This window comes from Penicillium soppii (assembly GCF_028829465.1).
Source record: "Penicillium soppii strain IBT 18220 chromosome Unknown utg000005l, whole genome shotgun sequence".
Taxonomy (NCBI): domain Eukaryota; kingdom Fungi; phylum Ascomycota; class Eurotiomycetes; order Eurotiales; family Aspergillaceae; genus Penicillium; species Penicillium soppii.
The window spans coordinates 3778168-3800539 of record NW_026643235.1 but is presented as its reverse complement, the minus strand read 5'-3'; the positions used below and the strand labels follow the sequence as shown (position 1 = coordinate 3800539).

Sequence of the window (22372 nt, the reverse complement as noted above, 5' to 3'; positions counted from 1 at the left end):
AGAAATCAGAAACAAGAAAGAGAAATCAATACCGAGTGGCAATAAAAATCTCAGGAACTACTCCGTACTTGCTTTTCTTTTCGTTCCAATCCTTGATTTTTAACGCTAGTAAATGGAGATAACCGATAGTCGACTTCAGCGGGTTTTTCGGCTGATTTTTCACGGCTTTTTTACGGCGTAATTTCTGAGTTAAATGTCTCGGATCGGCTTCTTGTTTGACACATTCCGATCTCGATTTCATCTATTTTAATCTTCAATTACTAACTAGATACTATTTAACAATTTATACTTATTCTTCTCTTCACATTTTCCCAGTGTCACCTAGACCTGTAACACAAACAGCTCCAAAGACAAATCAGCAACCGGAAATCCGCAACTGGACACGACTCCACCGGCCCTATTGGCCCGGTCTCAGCGCTAACAATAGCACGGTACAATAATAGAGTCGTGTTGTCATGCACTATTTCTTTTTTACTCCATTCGTCTTTCTCAACAATAAAAAAAGGGGCTGCGATTATGTACCTGAACTATGTACCACGGGCTGACTACGTATGTGCACTAGAATTAGATAATGTATACAAATCTTGCCAAAAGAAATACCGAGAAAAGTCGAGCAGTCATCACCCCACAACGGAGAATAATATCGTCCCGACTCAGGTGTAAGAATAACAATATCCATCCTTGGTAGGATCCATAGCCTCGCCGATTGTTCGGGGCCGATCAAGAACACCAAACTCCATCTCCATATCGAGCGTGACGAGCTTCCCGGTCGGCGGGTTGAGAATCGCGTTGGTTCCATTGATTGCGTTTCGATTCTTTGCGTCCTTGTTTTGCCAGATACTCCACAGCCGATCAATCATCGCATGGTGCAGCATGAAGGCCGGGTCCTGCGGCGAGGCAAACAGGTCTTGGAGTGTTGCGCCGAGACTGAAGTGGCCGCCGCCATGGGGACCTAGTACCCCGTCTGGGCGTGGTGGCCAGTGGTCCATGACCGTTTGGAAATCAATGATGTCGGTCGAGGACAGCAGGCGGTCGACGATCGTCTCGTTGTTATAGTTGCTGCTGACGAAGTTGTTAAGACTGCGGTTGAAGCATCGAGGGTTATAGTCGAAGCCTGGGGCTGGGATTTCCGTTGTCGATGCAAGGTTTCGAGAGAAGGGTCCTAGGTGCAGCTCCATATCTTTGAATGGTCCGCATCGCACGCAGCCGCCGCCTGTGCCTGGTGGGAGAGTCTGGGATCCGCCTTGAATGCTTTGTTCTCCCGGGTTGTATTCGCCGTCGCCGGAGAGAGAACTCTCGCTACAGTCGAAGAGTGGGCTGGCGGCTAGATCATTGTCCCATTTGGGCCAATCCCAGTATCTGCGCTTATTAGTCGTTGAGGTGATGGTGGGCTTGGTTTGCTCACGGGAGATGTCCTGTGTATCCACACTCGTCTCGTAGGGCTGTCTCCCAGAGCCAGAGGAAGTGGCGGTGCCATGGGAGGAAGAGACCGCTGTAATGTACGTGAAGAGTGTAGTTGATGTGGGTTCTAAGCAATGTCAATTAGTTCACATCTCATGTTTGTATAATTATCATGAACGGCAAGAACATACGCCACAAAATCATCAAATCGATTCCGTACTCCCGGGAACTCTTCTCTTGGCAGGTGTTGAGGCTGCTTCTGCATACAAAGAACAGCGTCAGTATAGTCGATCCGCTGCGACGGCGTCAATTCTCCCCTGCGATATGTCAGAACACACAGGCTTGAGTATGGAGTACTAGTCCAACACGAACCATTCTTTCCGGCTAGCTTCATTGCGTTGTGGGCAACATCCATTGTCAGTCGACAAGTCCAAGTCCAAATCGATATCAATCAGAGAGGAGTGGGCCACCGAGAATAACCCCAGCGCAACAAGCACAGACTTATAAAATTGAACCATTTTATTCTTCGGCTCTGACCAACCACTAGTACTAAAAACAATGAACCGCGCAGACGAAGATCATCATAATGTCCTCCGGTCCCAGACCCGGTTTATAAACCCCAACGCTGGAACTCACAAAACCTGATAACATCCCTTGTATGATATGCAAGTAGATGGAGTCATTTATTGTTTCACTAAACTCTAGACTGGCAGAGAATCAGGAACATCCACTGCCCTTGACATGCTCTGACCTGTCAAAGTGTGAGCTATCACGCGGCAGGGACTTAAAGGCATGAACTATAACTGTCCGGCGGTCTCAAGCGACAGGGGTATGTTGTGGCGTGGCATAAAGTATGGAAATCAAGTGCTCCAGCCAACAATTGCATGCGCCGATCGCTTTTTTTCGAGCCACTGTTCCTAGTGTCGCGGTCTAGTCCGAACGTCTCGTTCCACAATTTTCTCTTCCCCTGCATTAGGACCCATATCTAACTACATATGTACATATTGACCCCATAGTAGAACAGGGTATTTGCCTTGGTTTCCGTAGCCTTAATATTCGATCGAGACTGCGAAAGTCAATGTCGCAGCCTACGATTAGAGCTGCCATAATGCTGCACTGGGAGGCGTGAAATCTCGTATTCCCGCGCACAGTCAGCAACGTCGATCTGCAAATTCACAGCCAATCGGCAGGTCTGGTACTGCTGTTGACCATTCTAAGATTGATTTCGGGCAAACCAACCGACTTGAGCACAAAATTTTAGGCGACTAGCTATTATTTGCGGGGGCAGCCGTTTCGTACTACAACACAACGTGGGCGATTTAGGTGATTGTGGAGTGGGATGATGAATACGAAGATCATCCCTGACACCTGAAACATGCATGGCTCTACTGTAGGAGTGGCGTGGCGGGAAGACATCTCTGAAAGCTGTCACACAGCTGCAGCTATGGGGCCGAAATATGCTTGCGCACATACCAAGCGCTATTTGAGGGTTTGCGATAACGCTTGGGCTATTGGAAAGCTTCAATCGATTTACGGAATGCATGGCCTACAAGGATGCTAAGAAAAAGCAAAAGTATCTACACCTGTGGTGGGTCTCTGGATTTCCCTGCGTGTGATAGATAAAGAAAAAGACAGAAAATTCCGAGCACAATCCCTGCATATACAGAAGTACCAGTTCTCAAATTCGACAAATTTACTATTTTGTCTCATGACCCCACTTAGCAGTTCCTACCTTGTGTCTAAAAAGTCTGGAGAAAAAGGCCACATTGAACGATTTCAGCTACGATAATATATGGGGGTGTTAACCCGCTATATATTTACGATCCAACCGGCATTGGAAAGAACTTTGGAGAGTATCCATAAACCCTGAAGAAACACGGATAGTGAGACGGATAAAAGACACAAACAACGAGTACAATAAATTGGTCTTTCACAGTGTTATCAGACTTTCTAGACAAGATATAGAAACGATCTGTCATGTACATACAAGCGACTCAGCAGATGAATCGGGCTGACATACCTTTCCCAAGTTTTTGCATTTCTCTTTCGATCCACGAATCCCCAAACACCTGGGCTATAGCTGTCTGATTGGTCCTTAAGGCCGCTTTCACGGCCCTCATTAAAGATCCCTCGGAAACCATTTGCAAGCACTGAACTTTCTCCAGCATGGTACAATTTCTTGCTGCACGATACCATGTTTTAATGATGAGCTACTTTGAGATCTCAGATCGATGGTTACATGAGCGAGATATTTGATCCATAACAGAGTAGTGCGTCGGAAGTAAAGTTGTTGGCGATCAATTTCGGTATTCTAGGTTTCGTGTATTCATTTGCTATAAGACATCCGAAAACTACCTATGTTCACACTTAAAGGCTGCTCAGTGGCTTCGTCGAACCATATATATTTGTCTATCTCCAAGAATATCACACTCGTTTCTCTAAACCGAAATCTAAAACCCTCCAGTGACAAATCGCGGGATCCAACTCTCAGATCATAGCCCTCTTTAAAGGTGCATTTCAATCTCCAAAGGCTATCCCAGTAGGCATAGAAGAGCCTACAACAATCAAACACAAGTCACTCCCATTTCCTCTTATAAACACCAACCCATTCACCCCACCCAACAACCTTCCCCTCAATCTCAGCTAACACCTCCTTGATCGTAGGCCGACCCTGAAACGCAGCCCCTTCAATCGGCTTAGACAACGCAACAAGAGTAAAAAAATACCGATGAGGCCCGTGGCCAAGCAATGGCCTGGGAGGAATATACACATTTCCCCTGCGGTTCTGGCCGTATGAAAATCCACCCTTCAATCCATCTCCGTCGCTCTCGAAATCCTCAGCAGTGACACCCGTCATGGTAGCCGGGATACCATAGTATATCCCGTGGATGACTGGGTTGGGCAGAGGTGCGTCTGGGTCTTCACTGATGAGCAGGTACTCCTTGATCGTGGGTGATATTGGCCAAGTGAGTGTTGGGAATCGACCCACACCATCCGCAGAATGGTCTACGTCTAGGCGCGTACCCGACGGTCCGAGCTGACATTCCAGATTGATAGTTGGGGAGGGAAATTGTGAAAATGAGGATGCTTTTGTGAAGAGTTTGGCATCGCGGCCTTTGAAGTTGAAGAAGAGTCGACTGAGGGTGTATTCGATGTGATTCATCTTTGAACTTAGACCATATAGTTTAGTTCCAAATTGTTTGGGTATATTGCACTGAGAATTTTTGGTAGGTCTCAATGGTTCCTGGAAAATGATTCTTTTGTCGCCATGTATATTCGCGCATTCCTTACCCGGGCCGCTTCCGGCCCGTTAGCGGATTCACCATGGCTTCGAATTGTGGTGGACCATCTGTATGCCTCGAAGCTTAGAAAGTGTTTTATGGGGTGATGATTCGAAGGAGCTAGGTTCAATAGCTCAGTGACACCATTGGCGACAATTTTCTAAATTTCCGAAGGGTACACAGAACTCTTGGAACAAACATAGAATGAGCCGCTGGCTTCTAGGTTACTAGGTAAACTGAAGTATCCATGTCAGATATAGAAATCTATATATCTGTGAACCTTTCAAATTCCTCCAACGCGCTACCTAGGCATAGCAAGGTTCAATGGGCGATCGTGAATTGCTAACCTTGAAATCTCTCCCCATAATCTTCGAAGCCTTTTCACATGGATCGAATATCTACCCGAGCCGCGATCATTGGTGGCACCCACTGCGGGGACTGAAGATTCCGGGGAACAGACCGAGGCACAGAAGACCCTCATAGGTAATACCCTCCCAGCTTGGCAGTGCCCAAGATCTGTCCAGGTGTCAGATTTCAATTCTGAGTATCGTCCATCCAATCTACCATGGAGACATTGCAAAGCTCTCTGGCTCAAGCCACAGCCTTCTGGACAAATATTGTGACGAACAACTCGCCCCAGAAAATCGAATTTGTCGGAACACTCGTGATTCAAATCCTTTTCTTCTGGATCCCATCAATCATCTACCTATCCCTCGATGTAATCGCACCCTCATTCTCCCAACGCCACAAAATCCAACCAGCACCCAAACAGCCAACCCGCGCAGAAATATTCCGCTGTTTCATAGTCGTCGCGCAAAATCAGCTTCTCTCATCAATTCTGCACATAGCATTACTGTGCTTAGCCAGCCGCTCATCATACCGAATCGAAGTCTCACTGCCCAATTTCCCTGAGATCGTCCGCGATTTCCTCCTCAGCCTGTTAATGCGAGAAGCTCTCTTCTACTACAGCCACAGACTGTTGCATATACCATATCTGTATGTGCGCATCCATAAAAAGCATCATCGTTTCACAGCGCCGATTGCGCTAGCTGCACAGTTCGCACATCCCATTGAGCAGATCTTCGCAAATGCGTTGCCTATCTCGCTTCCGCCCCAGTTGCTGCACAGTCATGTGTTGACTTTTTGGATTTTCCTCGCCTGGGAGTTGTTCAACACGGTCACTGTGCACAGTGGGTATGACTTCTTCCGTAATAAGGCCAAGATGCATGATTTGCATCACGAGAAGTTCAATTTGAACTATGGGTCCGTGGGGCTGTTGGATTGGGTGCATGGAACTGATAAGTTGGAGAAGAAACGGAAGGAGTAAGAGCTGTCTAATCAGCGATATCGTTGTATACTTGGGTATTTGTGATGTCTGCAATGTGTCCAGCTGCACCGTTTACCCGGAAAGCACGACTGTGCCTGGAGCGAGACCGCTGATCTGCGGGGATGTCACCGCTAACATTTGGAGCACTCTTGTTTTCTATCAACTTTGTCTTTCTCTTATCTCCAATGGCATAAATGCATCCATTCAACTGTTGTTGCTCTTATCATCACCCTCAATTTACCCCAACCTGATAAGTCTATCAATTGGGGTAGGATGCTATCATGACGATCATGTCCAGAACAGACCAATCCAACACCCAATCTATAACATTGTGCAGGGTACAGTGCATACAACCACCCCGCTCGGTAGAAACTATATGAACACGGCGTACGAGCATCTCACCATGAAACTATCAAATCCTCCAAAATGAGCAACAGCCTCCAAGTCCTCCCCGCGTCCGCGGGCTACGGCATAGTAATCGGAATCGGCACAATCTTCGCCCTATTCATGCTCAGCCTAACCGCGCTCCAAAACCGCTATACAAGCTTTTCGACGCACTTCGCCGAAGAATTCAACACCGCCTCCCGAACCGTAAAGCCCGGCCTAATCAGCGCTGGCATCGTCTCCTCTTGGACATGGTCCGCCACGCTCCTCACCAGCTCGACCTTCGCCTACAGCTACGGCGTTAGCGGACCAATGTGGTACGCCGCGACGGGAACGCTCCAGATCCTGCTCTTTGGGCTCATCGCAATAAAAATTAAAGCGAGTGCCGCTGGCGCCCATACGATGCCGGAGATTGTGCGCTCACGACATGGCAAGCTGGCTCATCTCACGTATCTGTATTATGGACTTGCGACGAATATGCTTGTTGGCGCTTGTTTGGTTCTTGGTGGTGCGCAGGTTGTCGGGGCGATTACCGGGATGAATGTTTATGCTGCGTCGTTTTTGATCCCGCTTGTTGTGGCGGTTTATGTTATTGCGGGTGGACTGCGGGCGACATTTATTGCGGACTATGTGCATACTGTTATTTTGTTTATTGCGATTCTTGTCTTTGGGTTCTTGGTTGTGGCGAGGAGTGAGGTGATTGGTAGTCCTGCGAAGCTGTATGAGCTGTTGCTTGTTGCTTCGGAGAAGATGCCGATTGATAGGAATGCGGGAGGGAGCTATCTTACCTTTCGGTCCGTTGGTGGGCTGATTTTTGCCTGTGATTTGTTTGTTGCTGGGTTTACGACTGTGTGGTTGGATCAGGCTTACTGGCAGCGGGCTATTGCTTCTAAGCCTGAAACTTCGGTGATAGCTTATATTTTTGGAGGAATTGCTTGGTATGGTATGTTGATACCCTTGCTATTGAACTTGGGTATACAGGCTAACGAGTCAGGAATTCCCTTCGGTTTCGCAACTATCATGGGTCTAGGATGTGCAGCGTTAACCGGGGACCCGAGTTTCCCGACATATCCAAACGCACTCACAACGGCACAAGTTGAATCCGGCCTTTCAGCACCAGCTACCGCGATTGCCCTCATGGGTAAAGGTGGCGCAGTCCTAATCCTGATCTTGCTCTTTATGGCTGTAACAAGTTCCACATCCGCAGAGCTCATTGCCGTCTCCTCATTACTCACTTTCGACGTCTACAAAACCTACTACCGCCCTAACACGGATTCACAAACCCTCGTAAGGGTCAGCCACTGGGGTATCGCGCTCTACGCAATCGTACTCGCAGTGTTCTGCTGCATTCTCAATGCAGCAGGCATAAGCCTAACATGGGTTCTGACTGTGCTGGGTGTGATAGTTGGTGGAGCGGCCCTTCCCGTCGGCATGATACTTCTATGGGAGCCCATGTCAACCGTCGCAGCAATTGGCGCACCATGGATCGGATTCTGTTGCGGAATCACAGTGTGGTTCGTTACGGCTTACAAGCGATCGGGAACTATCAACGTCGCTAGCACCGGCGACACGACAAATGCATTGGCCGGGAACTTGGCTTCATTTGGAGTTGGATTCATCATGGCTGTTGTGTTGAGTTATGTGTTTCCGAAGAAATGCGCTGACCCAAATGCAAGTGCCATTGCCGGAGTGGCGGTTGTGCAGGATGAACGGGACCAGATTCCGCGCGATAAGGGCGATGAGACAAAAGTGTCTGAAAAGACGGATTCGCCGCTGGCTGAGAGTTCAGGCTTCAGGAATGAATTGGTTGATTTTCTTGAGTCGCATGATGTCGAGCCGATGGACCCGGTCCTTGTCAAGAAGGGTGAGCGAATCGCTTGGGTTGCTAACGGGGTATTTTTCTTTGGCGCTGTAGTCTTAGTACCGTTTACCTTGTTTGGGAGTGGGTATATTTATAGTCGGTCATTTTTCACCGGGTGGGTTGTGGTGTCTTTCATTTGGATCTGGGTCAGTGTCTTGATTTGTGTGGTGTGGCCAGTGGTTGAGAGCCTGGGAGCGTTGCGGGGGATATCTGCAGGGCTATGGATGGATTTGCGATCATTGTTTGGATATGCGAAGGAAAGAAGAAGAAGTGAGACAGTCTGATCTACCTATGAGGCGATGTATAGGGGATCTATCGCCATGACGATCTTGAAGTTTGTATAACGTCCTATGGTATGTACCCGAGGGTTAATTTTACTTTTCTCTGCGTTGTAGTTTGTATACGGAGTATTCAAAGTGCATATGTCAACCATATTTGAAACATTCAAAGTCAGAAACATGCTAATGGTCAAATAATATTGATGTCTCAGGGCTAAGTATAGAATCAAATTGAATGGTTGACAAATTCGCAACCACCAATGTCAAGAGCAAGTGGACTGCAGTGGCGCCGAGACAATGCAAATTGACCAATCATTATCATCAAATGTGAATTCTAGAATTTGGGTGGCCTTTTTCTCCTCCGGGACCACACAGCACTAAGTATGTAACTCAAGACCCCTAATCCTCCAAAAGACCCTCAAAAGCCCTTAGTCCAGCTACGATCGGCCCTGATGGCGCGTCATCACCAAAGGGGTCCACTTGAATTTTGCGAGGCAGCAGAATAGATGTTTTATTCAAACATTATGTGGTAAGAAAATAGTACTGTGTGAGATACAATTATAGATTCAATTGCAGTACCATGGATTCTGAAATCCATTGTTCCTGATCCGAATGAAAATAAATCATCAGCCCATAATAAATACCAAAGTACGGAGTAATACAAATAGGGGCCCTTGAAGGGACTTCGGCGGCAATTCAGGGTCATCCCCATATTGATCCCCACTAAAATCCTCCTAATACCCACTCACAACTTATTCACACCCACTCATGTTGCCTGTATTGACCCTTGCTGTCTGATCGACCACTCGGCACAGACAGAGAGCCAATGTACTTGGCATAGCACAGCCCGCTTGGCTCCCCAATCGCAACTTAGGCCTTGCCGTCCCAAATTGGACATGTATTTCATCCCTTCCAGCCTTTCCAGCCTTTCTTTTCTCCTTCTTCATTCTTTCTGACCTAACTTTCGTCTCTTTGACTGTCACTCTTTTAATATATCAGCGCATCTATCGACTTTCGTTTAACTCAACAGATTTCCGCCTTTCGTTTTTTCCCCCGACTTTCCCACATCTCTCCCACATTATGAAGACCTCCGTCGCCTCCATGGCTACGGCCATGACTCTCGGCGCGTCCAGTGTTCTCGGTGCCGCTGCCAACCTCAAGGCCCGTGATAGCAGCATCACTCCTATCACTGTCAAGGGTAACGCCTTCTTCAAGGGCGATGACCGCTTCTACATCCGTGGTGTGGACTACCAGCCCGGTGGTTCCTCCAAGCTCGCCGATCCCATCGCCGATGCTGAGGGCTGCAAGCGTGACATCAAGAACTTCCAGGATCTCGGCCTGAACACTATCCGTGTCTACTCCGTCGACAACTCCGCCGACCACGACGAGTGCATGAACGCTCTCGCTGACGCTGGCATCTACCTCGTCCTCGACGTCAACACCCCCAAGTACTCTCTTAACCGTGCGGACCCCGAGACCTCCTACAACGATGTCTACCTCCAGTACATCTTCGCCACCATGGAGAAGTTCGCCAAGTACGACAACACCCTTGCCTTCTTCTCCGGAAACGAGGTTATCAACGACGGCCCCTCCTCCAAGGCCGCTCCCTACGTCAAGGCCGTCACCCGTGACATGCGCACTTTCCTGAGCGGCAACAAGCTTCGCCAGGTTCCTGTCGGCTACTCCGCCGCCGATGTCGACACCAACCGTCTCGAGATGGCCGAGTACATGAACTGCGGCAGCGACGACGAGCGCTCTGACTTCTTCGCCTTCAACGACTACTCCTGGTGCGACCCCTCTTCCTTCACCACCTCTGGCTGGGACCAGAAGGTCAAGAACTTCACCGGCTACGGCATCCCCCTCTTCCTCTCCGAGTACGGCTGCAACACCAACACCCGTAAGTGGGAGGAAGTCACCTCTCTGTACTCCACCCAGATGACCGGCGTCTACTCCGGCGGTCTGGCCTACGAGTACTCCGAAGGCGGCAACAAGTACGGTCTCGTCAAAATCGACGGCGACGATGTCTCCACCCTCAAGGACTACGATGCTCTCAAGGCCGCCTTCAGCAAGACCAAGAACCCCAGCGGTGACGGCAAATACAACTCCACCGGCGGTGCCTCCGGCTGCCCCGTCCAGTCCAAGCCCAACTGGGATGTCTCCACCGATGCTCTCCCTGCCATCCCCGTCCCCGCCAAGAAATACCTGACCAACGGCGCCGGCAAGGGCGATGGCTTCAGCGGAAAGGGCTCCCAGAACGCTGGCACCAAGTCCACCACCACTGCCACCCAGGGCTCCGGTGATGTCGCCGCTGCTACCAGCGGTGGCTCTGCTGCTTCTAGCACTAGCTCCCAGGGTGCTGCCGCTGGCCTCAAGCCCTTCCAGTTCAGCTTCGCCCCTGCCACTGTCGGCCTTGTGTCGATCATGTCGGCTGTGTTCGGCGCCAGCTTTGTTCTTCTGTAATGCTTTAACCTGATATAGGGTTGTTTCTGTTTTCAATTCTTTTGGTGGACATGTATCTTTATTCTGGAATTTTCGTCGCTTGGCACTTTGGGTTGGGCGGGATGCTTTGATGGTGTACAGCAGGCCTTGATGTCTACGCCTAGTGTTCAATGGAACATAAAACTGCTCATAATCTGATCATACATTTTCAAACCACGTAACCTAACTGAGAGTGAGAATTGTAAACGGAATCCCAATGTTTACGAACATTTTCTCTGCGCTTTGGGCATTGTGTTAAAGTACGGGAGCAACTCACCAAGCGAGAAAGCCCGAGTGCCTTGCCATTTGCCTTCATAAACTCCCATGGTAATAATAAGATATGATGCGTGAGATACAACGTGTACCTCTAGGACGAGCACCCAAAACAAGAGCAGCCACTGCCTTACCAATCTTCGTACCAAGCAGGGCTTGATAGATCTCAGTACCATAATTTTAACACCGAGTAGAGCTATCAAGAGTGGATTGATGTTCATTGAAATACCCGACTGATTGTCAACAAACAGACTGAGCCGTGCTTGGGCATGATGTACAATGTCAGATATCCAAGCATATCTCAGCGTGTCCATATTGTACATAGAAGTATAGTGAACTATAGCAACTTCAGACCTATGGGGTCTACGGTACCTCCATATCAAGGGGGCAATTACAACATCCTCGCCGGTATGGATTAGCAATGACCATAAATCCGTATGAGGATAGTGATACTGAGCCACATGAGATTAGTGTCTTTTGGAAATTTCGACTAGAATCAATCACTAGAACCAAGCAGTTAAAGCCAAACTAATTTGGAGCTACGTATGCAGATGGCCTAGACGCCCATTGAGAAATAATGACCTGTGAACCTCAATAGGAAACATGATCCAAAAACGATCAAGAGTTAGCACCCCATCCCACAGACATCCTCCAATCCTGCCTCACCTCTCCAATCCCCCTAACCAGCCCAACAACATTATCAAAAAACCCACCCTCCCCACTATGAACCCGCTCTCGCCTCTCCCTCTCGGCATCCGAATCACCGCTCCGAACGCCAAGTAACTGCTGAGTACTATACCCCTGCAAGCGATCGGCATCCATACGCGTCAAAACCTCACAACCGCCCTGCCTGCGACTCCAAGCAGCTTGCTTCACAGCAGGAGCCCAGTATTCCGCCAAAGCAGACTCGTTGCGGCCCCGAGCATAGCATCGAGCCAGCGCAGAGTCAGTCTCTGGGATGAGTGATGAAAACCAGCGCACGTTTGCAATTTCATAGCGCTTTTCCATGAAGAAGATTATCGGCCAGCTGATTATCCACAGTTGCAAGATGACCACCGCCCACCATACGAAGCGGTTTGCGCGTAGCCGGTTGATCCAGTGCGGAGAGTAGACTGTTACTGAGCGGTGGGCGATTGTTAGATCGTAATTTATTGTGCCGCGGTAGTTGAGTTCGCGGATGTGTGAGGAGAGGACGTTGCGCATGGTGTTTGGGTCGAAGCCTGCCAGTTCGCGATGGAGGGTGAATCTGTATATTGCGTTAGTTGGATGTCTGATGAGAAGTAGGGAGGAAGGTCGTACGATTTAACAGGTGCTGGATCGTTGCAGAACCGCTCGCACCATAACCGGAGGCTTTTTCCTGCGATGGATCGATCTTCTTGGTCGCCTCCGCTCTCTCCTGCCAGAAGAGCCTCGTTGTCCTCGTTCAGACGGACTGCGCCCTGCGTGGGGGATTTGTACGCCCGCGAGCGAATGATTCCACCACGATATACAGACTTCTGGTCATCATCGTGGATGATCTCAACTCTCATCCAGTTGAACTCTGCGCGTCCATCCTCCCATCCAGTAAGCAAGGTCTCGGCAAGATCGAGGCTGAAATCGAAGTCCGTGACCGTGTTGCTGTTCTTTTCCTTCTTGTTATTGTTCGATTCTGTATGCGTGCCCTTAATGTAGAGCAGGGGCCGCGGGGGCAGCTTTATTTGTTTGCTGATGGCATCGTAGAGCTGGTTGCAGTCACTGGATAGCTCCGGCGCGAGTGTCAAAGCGACCTTGTCGTGTGGTCTGATGTCTGTCCCACCCGTGAGAACGTAGGCAGAATCGATTAAACGGAGGGGTTGAATTCCGGTGGGAGGTTGGGAGATTTCGGGGTCGAGAAAGGGCTCGGGATCATCGCTGTACGGGGGCGGCGCGTCGTCGATGGAATGGAGGGAGTGCGATGATGACGCGCGATCTGGCTGGGGACGACCCATAGTGATTTTGCTACAAATCAAAGAGGAAATGTGCAGCCAAAGTTGTAAAGGATTGAATTTAGGAGTTAGATGAACTTGACAACCCCTCCCGGATTGTTGATTGGGGGCCGCAGGGTTTTTTGAGGCTTAGACCTCGTATCATCACTTTTAGGCTGCACTCGACAACTGGTCAATCTTAATTACATCGAAAACTCCCATCAAAAGGAAATGATTTCATTGATTACATCGAGTATCCAAAGAAGTATCCCAAACGCCTGTTCTTTCAAACTTACATCTATCCAACATAACACTGCATTGACTTGAATGGCCAAGGGTCCGCGTCCTTGCGATTTTGGCAGTCACCTGGCCCCCGAGAGCCATACGTCTGGGCAATATAGTTGTAATTATCACATACTTCATTCTCAACAACGGTACATAAACCATTGGACATGATCCACGAGCTTGGGACCTGCATGCGGCTATTGGAACAGGGTCCCCACGCGAATCCATCGCCATCATCAGCCCACCATCGACAAGATACAGAAGTGTCATTGATAATGGTGCCAAGGTCACTACCAATGACCATACATGCGCTGTCATCAAGCCTTTTGTTGTGGCCTTGTATTGTCATATAATTGCCCTTGCAATATCGGCCGGTGTACATCGACAAAGACCACCCCGAGTGGACTGTTTCGATAGTACTGGTTTTTGGAGCAAGGCCTGTAGTTTGTGTGGCTGAGCTGGTAGAGTCGGATATTTTTGTAATCTCTTCTTTGGGGTGGTAGAATGTCAGTGGAATGTCAATGAGTGCAATTTCGCTCGTTGTGGAAGTCGTTGAAGTCGGAAGAACAGATACTGTGAGTTGTGTGGCTGTGTCTGAACTCATTGTCTTTGGTGATTCAGACTTCTCCTCAATAGCAGCCATCTGAACAATGGTAATCGTAGCTTGATCACTTGCTGTTGACGATGAACCGCAGAAGTCTGCTCCGGTGCCGCATTGACCTTTCCCAGAGCACTACAATTTTAATCAGGGATGGCCATGAGATAGTACATAAGGAAAACTTACACATTGACCAGATGGGCATGGGTTGAGAGACGGAACTTGGCTCCATGTTTTCGGACGTGTAGTACCAGGCACCTGAGGACCACAGACGGCATTTCCAATGGTCACTGGCATTGGAGGGTCACCAGAGCTAAGGCATATATAGTCCCCTTCGTTCAAACTGCCACAGCTGCTCCAAGCCCATGTCTCTTTGTTGTAGGTCTCGATATCGGCAGTGGTCATATAATAACCCTTAGCGATCTGGTCGCAAGTATCACCACCTCGGAGGGTGTAGCTGTAACATCTGGAGCCAACACTCGGCGGCGGAAGCGACAAGTTACCATCGGAACAGCAAACCGGCTTTCCTTTAAGTAGAGTAGAGCAAGTAATCGCTGGGTTAAAGAGAGCCAGATCTTCTGCTGAAACGCCGCATTTGGCAGACAGGGTGTCGCATGTATCACCGTCGTTGATGAGGATGGACGAGCATCTCTCGCCTTGTGCCTCACGTCTCTGAATCGGCCGATACTGCCTTTAGTTAGCAACGGTCCTTAGGAAATGTGTTCAAGCCTTCGGGCACAAACCTGATGTTGTTGACCCGTAGCTAAAGCGGCTGTTGAATGAATCAGAAGAAGGCCACACAGAGCGCGGGAGATGCCAGTTGGAGAGCACATGTTGCACAGACTGGATGAGAGTACAGCATTCTTTCGAGAGTGACGCGTACTCTTTATACAAGTGTATAAAGGTCGATGAATAATAATAAAACCGTCGGAGACACACCCTGGAAGGGAAGTCATTGATGCACCACAAGGGTTGATATGAAACATGTATTACGTTTCTGGTATCGCGAAGAGTCCAAGTTCAAGAGACCCCAGGAAACCATTCATTCTAAAACTGATTATTTTGCAGAAGATAGATAAAAACACTCCATACAAAACTTGCGCGCCACCAACATCAAAGGACGTTATTGTAGCGCATGGACAGCCGCCAGCGTGACCTCGAAAACCCTTTGTTCAGCGTCTCCTTCTCCTTAGGAGTTTGTGAAAGTTTCTTTCAAGTCTCGAAGCAAAAATATTTCCTGTAAACAGTCTTAGCTGTCAGAGTACTGAACGTCCATAGAAATCCACTGCTACGTGAATTTTGCTCTTCAAGTATCGACTGAATATGTTATAGAGGCAAAGACAGCCGACGGATAGAAAGACAAATATTAAAACCATGCACTGCCGAAGAGCGGAAATTAAATTAATATTTGACACCTAGGCACAAATCAACGACTAGAGGGAACGAGTGACACTGAGAATTTTGTATTGTCCGACTCTATGAACAAATCCCAAACCCACTGCTCAAACCACGCATTGATACTTGAAACAAAGATCTAGAATAAGTTCCTATTTGGGGCAATTCACTTGTTTGACATGCATCGTTTTGATGCACATTGGAAATCACCGGGGATGCCTGGATGAAAGAGTAAATTTAGCACGAGCTGGGCTATTGCATCTTGAAACCAGCACACTGCGGCCAATCCGACGAGACAGTTGAAGTAATACTATTCATAACATAGACGGACGTTGTTAGATATCCATGCGGGCATTTGCCCAAATTGACTGGTCTGAGCCACATGTGATTGTATATGTTGATGCAGAAATTTATGACTGCATCATGGCGCCTTTAAACCATCTAGACACTTACACTTCGGAAGGGTAAACAACTATCCGATCCAAGTCCGCACCCTTATGGTCAACTCCATTATATAGGCCTCCAATCGTTATAGTGTTTTTCTTTCCCTTCTTCAAAGTCAGCTGCAGTGGAGTGGACAGGATAATTCCCTTGTGTGTATCTCTTTGGTACAAAGTTTGTATGGTCGACGCGTCTCCGTTGACTACCACACTGCTAATCCGGCGAAGCTGCCACGAGCCACCAATTCTGTCCGGAGAACCTCCAGCTATTCGATCTCAGTACCAAATTTGAATCGGGATAGATAAGTGTTTACTTACGTTGATCTCCGAATCCCATATCATCGGTATCTATCAGAATTCTAAGCTCCTTGTGTTTAAAGTCTGTGCATTGTCAACTCACTTTGATAGTAAAAGGATACCCATTGTGGTTTTCCCGATCCTTCGATATGCTCAAATGTGACGGTGCTGTCGTTGCCATATATTCCTGTAAGAATTACACCGTCCGTGGCGAAATTCTGTCGAGTACATTAGTCAAATAGTCATGTAGCACATATTTGTCAAATTTTGAGAATGCTCACGGCCTCTTGCTTATATGCATCACCATTGGTCTTGGCATTCTTCACGGTGTAAGTTGTCCCCTTTACAGCTTTCCATTCTCCGGTTTTCCTATTGTGAGCTCAGCATTGAGAGTCAATGATGATATCGAGATCAGCATACGCACACGTCCAGGTCATAAACATCATGCCACTCTAATTCCAACGTCTTGGCCTTTTCATCTGTCTGAATCGGCAACCATATATAACGACTGTCCCACACAGAGTTTGAATCCCATTGGTCCCCGATATAGAGGTAAGTTGTTTTCTTACTTCCCTCAATCCGTAGAGTGAACCCAGACTGCGAGTTGAAAGTCCGTGTGTTCAAAGGCGAGATGATGAATGGCTGGGACCAAGGCCCACTCAGTGAGTCAGCACGGAATGCCACCACATCTGCTTGATTAGAATAATTATCGTATGCATTGAAATGAAGTGCTTACTATTCGGTCTGTATCCGGTCTTGTGACTCATCAGTGCCCAATAGCTTTTTTCCGTCTGCATGATGGTAGGCGCCTCGAGATCGAATTTTGGGAATCGATACACGACCTCTTCGAGAGATGTGAGATTCTCGTTCATGCTCGAAATGTACACATCCCTGCCATCTACGCTGTCTCCATTTGAGTAGAGGGCATAGGACCGGCGATCTTTGTAGTCAGTGAATAGGCCAAAATCTTGAGACCAATTTCCAAGGGGTGCAGTCGCATCAACAAAATTGTATGGCCCGTTTATTTTCGATGATACAGCGTGACCTTGCAGGAGAAGCCCATATGTGGAATTGTCGGCATGCCACCACATCTGTCCCATTAGTATTTGCCTAGATGAACCTGAGGAACGGGTAAAGCAACCCATACATGATAGTCATCAGTTTCAGCACTGTAGGCCACTTTAGGTCGCTGAATAATGTTACTGGACGAGATATATGGGTGCCCCTCAACCGGAGCTGTAGATCTGGTCAGCTAATCGGCGTCCCTCCAGTATGGTAGAACTAGATTGAAGATAGAAGGGAGTAGAAATACCCAATGCCAGCCCACCAGCAGTCCATACGCTCAAATCTTCTGAGCTATACACCGATACACCGCCACCTTCTGGATGCTCCTCGGTTTTGTATTCACCAAACCACCAAAATTTGCCTGATCTGGAGTCGAACGTAATTCCAGCTCCGTGGGCATTAATAAATGATCCATTCGTGTCCTGCCATCTTCCTCCAGGAACAATGTATTTGCTCCTTGCTGGCATTGCAAGAAGGCTGGCCACAAGAGCCAGAAAGATACGCATCTTGATTGAGTAATTTGTCCCGAGTTAATAGTCTAATCCGGTTTTGGTGTATCAACAAGCGGCTTTGCCATCCGAGGTTGATTTATAGTCGTCATCACTGAATATCGGCCTATATTATACCGATAATGCGGGGTAGAAAAGAACACAATCGTTTGTTTGTCTTGGCATGAGATCTGGTAAATTGGCTTTGCAACTTCATCTCGCTTGGAGGGGATTAGTCCCTCCACCAATGGCGGTTCATGAGTGCAACATCAATCTTTCAAAAACGGAAATATATCCACGCCAAGCCACTTCGCACGGGTAGTTAAAGTGATACCCTGGTCGAGGTCGGCGTATGATAAACCGAAGAGACATAGAAACTCGATTATAAGCTTCAAGTGAGAGGCCAAGACAGGCCAAGCTTGACGCGATTTTCTTCCCTCGATTGAACCTCGCAATGTACCTTTCGATCCTGATATTTTTGACCGTACTAGGGGCTTCATTTAATCCAGTAGCCGCCAAGGATCATCAAAAGTCTTGTACAGTTCGAAGTGGCGGAAGCAATACCACTGATGATGCTCCAGCAATCTTGAAGGCATTCCAAAAGTGTGGCCAAGACGGAAGAGTTATCTTTGAACCCACGACATACTATGTCAACTCCGTGATGAATGTGTCTTGGCTAAAGAATGTGGATATAGATATCCACGGAACCCTTTTGGTATATTCAGTCCTTGAAAGCATCACGCAGATGTATCATTTAGATGTTTTCTGGCCGAGTCGCTGACGCCTCATCATTGCAGTGGAGCACTGATATTACCTACTGGCTGAACAATTCAATGGACGTTGGATATCAAAACCAATCAACAGCCTTGATAATTGGAGGTGATGAAGTTCGAATTAATGGGTTCGGAAAGGGCACATTCGACGGAAATGGTGACTACTGGTATCAATGGATTAGAAAGCAACCAAATACGTCCAACTACCCGGGCCGACCGCACGCTGTGACCTTCGATAAATTAACTAACTCGGTAGTTCGTGGTCTCAGCTTCTTGCGCAGCCAGATGTGGTACGTAGAACGCTGACTTCAATCCTGAATATATCGCTACTGTTTCTGACAACCGTGACTACGAAGGACCATGTCGATCATCAATTCCCACAATGTGTTACTTGATAGTATCTTCGTCAATAACACTGGAAATTGGGCTCAAAGCTGTGAGTAGCTGCTTGAATTGACTTCCATCAAGGAATCAGTGCTGATTTCATATAGCCAACACCGACGGAGCCGACACCATCCGATCATCCCACATTACGTTCAACAATTGGACTGTTTACAATGGCGATGACAGCCTGTCTATGAAGGCAAACAGTACTGATATTGCAATTACCAACAGCAAGTTTTACAATGGCTTGGGCATTGCGATGGGAAGTATCGGCCAGTACAAGGACCAGTTCGAAACGATAGAGAGAATTACTGTCAAAAACGTTGAGTATGAGAATACGCTACACGCTGTGAGTAGTCACCCGTTTGGGTCAAGCAATCTGATAGTTATATGCGATGCACGCGGTAAGCTAACTTCAGTTATTTCTAGTTCTATGTGAAAACCTGGACTGCCGACCAAAACGGATACCCACCTAATGGAGGAGGCGGCGGACTAGGATGTAAGTTTTCAGATGTTTCCATAATTCTTTGCTTCCTGAATGCGTTTGAAATAAGTTCTCTTGTCGAAATATGTGCAATATTTAAGAGTTTACTAACAGAATCCACAAGTTGCGTCCGACATGCAACTTACAAACCTCACAGCTAAAGGACTTCGGGGTGCGGCCTTTGCAATCTCACAGTGCACTCGGTTTTCAGGAGCCCCTGGCCAAGGCAATTGCACGAACTCTGAATTCCAGATCAAGAACGTGGTGATTGACGGTCTTTCCGGGACCAGCGAGTCAACACGAGTAGCGAGCTTGCAGTGCAGTGCAGTTGAACCTTGCACCAATATCACCATAATTGATACCAGTTTGCAACTTGATAATGGGACTCTCGCAAATGGGTATCTCTGTGGAAATGTCGTGAATCCGGTAGGATTTGAATGTACTGGGGCCCCATGTGTGGGTGGGAGTGCAACTGGGGAGTGCTAGCACATCAGGAACAATGTATCGAGCGATCTGAAATTATTTGAGGATCGAGCATATTTAATGCTGTTCAATTCCATAACAACACGCTACATGCAAGATATAAAGTAGCTTGATGAATAAAAACAGGAACTTTTAGGCTTGTACTAGAGATAATTCACGTGGACTTTTGACAGATGCAAAGGGCTTTTATGCCATGTCTTCTTCGCTCTTCATATCTGGGCGAGGTGTCTTCTTACACCATCGCTTCCAAGCCCTGGAAGTGTCACCCATGGGAACTCGGAAAGGTAGAGACTCTTCGCAAAGATAGTGCAGGACGCAATAGTATCCGCATAAGCTGGAAACAAAACCGAAGGCACCGGCAGCGGTGATCAGGTTTGCACTTTGTTCAACCAGGCCGTCGGCCAACGCAAAGCTGGACGCAGCATCAAAAATGAGGCAGAGCTCAAGCATGAGAAACAAAAGAATATAGACAATGTTCCTGTTTGGGTGAGATTAGCTTGCGTATTTAGAGCCTAGAAGAGGAGGAACTCACACAGCGCAGCTGGCTAGAAGGAAGAATAGATTAAAGACCGCCCATACTAGGAGGAAAAATGTCAGAAGAATAGCCCATAGCACAACCTAGATATGCAGCTCACATAAGACAAAGAATCCCAGCGCGTTGTGGTATTCCGGGGTATAACCGCCATACGCATCAGCGATACCCAACGCGGGAATCAAGATTACTCCGTAACCGCCATAAAACAAAGCTGAACAAGGCAATACCAGTATTAGCCAAAGTAATGCAAATGAATGTTTCTTATGACGAACCGTATGCAGAAAGAACTGTGTACGAGAATGTATTTCCGCGGACCATTTCCCATTGAGCGGAAATAAGTAGGCCAATTCCAGCAACGAAACAAAGATCACCCATGAAGATTGTTTGAGTGAAGACGCCACGGAAATTCATCATGGCCAATGACAAAGACAGAAAAGTGGTAGCAAAACCACCCATTGCCAAGGGCGCCTATGGATAGTATGTCAGTTGGTTCTACCTTTCAGGCAAAATTCAATATCGCTTGAGGCTCTTACTGGGTTTGCAAGATGAGCCCCAGGCTTGATTGCCTGTGGAGCCTGTCTCGAGACCATTGTCTCGTTTTCCTTCACAATGGACATTTCGTCGGATAACATCGATAAATTGGCAATGAGGTAGGTCTCAGCAAATCTACCACAAATCGTAAAATTTTTTGAAAGCTTTTGGTCGAAACTCATTATATAGACATTCTTTCAAGGTCGAGGGACCCGGACAGACCCGACCCAAATGAATTTTCCGGGGTTTCTGTGACTATTCGCAGCAAAAACCTGCAGTTCTATGACAAATTTGAACCATCAAAAATGTAATAGCCGTGGAGATCAGCAAGGGCTTCCACCAGATATGTGGGTCTCACCCCGCCTTTCGGGGCGGCCATTGGGGAAGAATCGCCGCCAGAACCCTCGGCCGATTTTAGTGTCCAATTCTTAATTTTCATTACGCTACTCTTTCTACCCCAATCTGACAACTTCCGGGCATTAGGTCCCATGGACTGGGTACTAGAATAATCATTGTGTATTCCATCTAGAAACTTGTCTTCCAAATCTCACCGATCTGCGGCAAGTTGATCGTCGTCGAGGCTTTGTGAAAACAAATGAGACCGCATGCCCTTCAGGGTCTATCAAGGTTCCCTCCTGAAACAAATTTCCCGCTTCATCGATCAATTCGAGACTCACGTCGCTCTTCGCAACCCCAGAGCACTCAATAACAAATTCTCCAGCTTCTCTGCATTGACCGTCACCCCTATCTCTTTCCACTCATCTTAGAGAAGCCTTCTCCCTTCTCAACAAACCATTCTCTCAGCTGAAACCGATCAATGAAAGATGTACTCGGAACAAAATGAAGCCCGCTCATACTCGAATTCCCTACGCTCGGCTTCGCGATCACCACCACCCCTGAAACCATGTGCACCCTGCACTGGGGCCACTCAGCCTTCAACAACGCCTGCACTTCTGTCTGCTTCAGGCCGGCCTTGACATAATAATCCTTCAGCTGGACGGTCAATGTCTCGATCTCTTCTATTGCAGCGAGGAGACTTTGGGACTCCTATACCTCAACCTTCCACTCTCCGCCGACGAGTGATACCGCCTTGGAGAATAACTTACCAAACAGGGACGCCATCGCGTTGTCGTGTTGTCCCAGTGATGAGTACATATTGACTTCAGGAATAATATCATAGGCGTCCATGGAGAGCGGTGGGATAGTGCTAGTGGTAAATCCTGGTTCATTGACTGAGGAATACACTAGTTGGTCGAGATGGATGGCCGCTGGATTGTCGCCGTGGGCTGCGGGGTACAACCAAAAGTCGGGCGCGAGGAAATATGTTTTGCCCATGGTTGTCGAGTTTGGAATTTCGATTTCAAGACCTGTATAGGCGGGGTTACGAG

General features: G+C 47.9%; 10 protein-coding genes across 10 annotated transcripts; 4 read left to right on the top strand and 6 right to left on the bottom strand.

The window, feature by feature from the left end:
- Window positions 1–653: 653 nt before the first annotated feature.
- Window positions 654–1919, bottom strand: N7529_006902 (tyrosinase family protein; the record flags this gene model as incomplete). Its single annotated transcript, XM_057242429.1, has 4 exons — window positions 654–1359; window positions 1406–1528; window positions 1593–1718; window positions 1774–1919. 4 exons carry the CDS (start codon window positions 1917–1919, stop codon window positions 654–656), a joined length of 1101 nt encoding a protein of 366 aa, XP_057097788.1.
- A 2057-nt stretch (window positions 1920–3976) lies between these two features.
- Window positions 3977–4564, bottom strand: N7529_006901 (YbhB/YbcL family Raf kinase inhibitor-like protein; the record flags this gene model as incomplete). Its single annotated transcript, XM_057242428.1, has 1 exon — window positions 3977–4564. The coding sequence occupies one exon, from the start codon at window positions 4562–4564 to the stop codon at window positions 3977–3979; it is 588 nt and encodes a 195-aa protein (XP_057097787.1).
- A 683-nt stretch (window positions 4565–5247) lies between these two features.
- Window positions 5248–6009, top strand: N7529_006900 (sterol desaturase family protein; the record flags this gene model as incomplete). Its single annotated transcript, XM_057242427.1, has 1 exon — window positions 5248–6009. One exon carries the CDS (start codon window positions 5248–5250, stop codon window positions 6007–6009), a length of 762 nt encoding a protein of 253 aa, XP_057097786.1.
- Window positions 6010–6435: 426 nt separating this feature from the next.
- N7529_006899 (sodium:solute symporter family protein) lies at window positions 6436–8538 on the top strand (the record flags this gene model as incomplete). Its single annotated transcript, XM_057242426.1, has 1 exon — window positions 6436–8538. One exon carries the CDS (start codon window positions 6436–6438, stop codon window positions 8536–8538), a length of 2103 nt encoding a protein of 700 aa, XP_057097785.1.
- A 1074-nt stretch (window positions 8539–9612) lies between these two features.
- On the top strand, window positions 9613–10992 carry gel1 (1,3-beta-glucanosyltransferase gel1; the record flags this gene model as incomplete). Its single annotated transcript, XM_057242425.1, has 1 exon — window positions 9613–10992. One exon carries the CDS (start codon window positions 9613–9615, stop codon window positions 10990–10992), a length of 1380 nt encoding a protein of 459 aa, XP_057097784.1.
- Window positions 10993–11901: 909 nt separating this feature from the next.
- On the bottom strand, window positions 11902–13250 carry N7529_006897 (uncharacterized protein; the record flags this gene model as incomplete). Its single annotated transcript, XM_057242424.1, has 2 exons — window positions 11902–12529; window positions 12583–13250. The coding sequence occupies 2 exons, from the start codon at window positions 13248–13250 to the stop codon at window positions 11902–11904; spliced, it is 1296 nt and encodes a 431-aa protein (XP_057097783.1).
- A 2703-nt stretch (window positions 13251–15953) lies between these two features.
- Window positions 15954–17812, bottom strand: N7529_006896 (uncharacterized protein; the record flags this gene model as incomplete). The annotated part of the gene is made up of 8 exons (XM_057242423.1): window positions 15954–16210; window positions 16263–16292; window positions 16345–16459; window positions 16523–16610; window positions 16666–16930; window positions 16978–17332; window positions 17389–17477; window positions 17554–17812. The coding sequence occupies 8 exons, from the start codon at window positions 17810–17812 to the stop codon at window positions 15954–15956; spliced, it is 1458 nt and encodes a 485-aa protein (XP_057097782.1).
- Window positions 17813–18248: 436 nt separating this feature from the next.
- N7529_006895 (putative exo-polygalacturonase) lies at window positions 18249–19921 on the top strand (the record flags this gene model as incomplete). Its single annotated transcript, XM_057242422.1, has 6 exons — window positions 18249–18509; window positions 18553–18857; window positions 18924–19003; window positions 19059–19300; window positions 19381–19450; window positions 19560–19921. 6 exons carry the CDS (start codon window positions 18249–18251, stop codon window positions 19919–19921), a joined length of 1320 nt encoding a protein of 439 aa, XP_057097781.1.
- A 183-nt stretch (window positions 19922–20104) lies between these two features.
- N7529_006894 (GPR1/FUN34/yaaH) lies at window positions 20105–21070 on the bottom strand (the record flags this gene model as incomplete). The annotated part of the gene is made up of 5 exons (XM_057242421.1): window positions 20105–20396; window positions 20451–20496; window positions 20554–20664; window positions 20726–20921; window positions 20987–21070. The coding sequence occupies 5 exons, from the start codon at window positions 21068–21070 to the stop codon at window positions 20105–20107; spliced, it is 729 nt and encodes a 242-aa protein (XP_057097780.1).
- A 961-nt stretch (window positions 21071–22031) lies between these two features.
- N7529_006893 (uncharacterized protein) lies at window positions 22032–22319 on the bottom strand (the record flags this gene model as incomplete). Its single annotated transcript, XM_057242420.1, has 1 exon — window positions 22032–22319. One exon carries the CDS (start codon window positions 22317–22319, stop codon window positions 22032–22034), a length of 288 nt encoding a protein of 95 aa, XP_057097779.1.
- Between the last annotated feature and the right edge of the window lie 53 nt (window positions 22320–22372).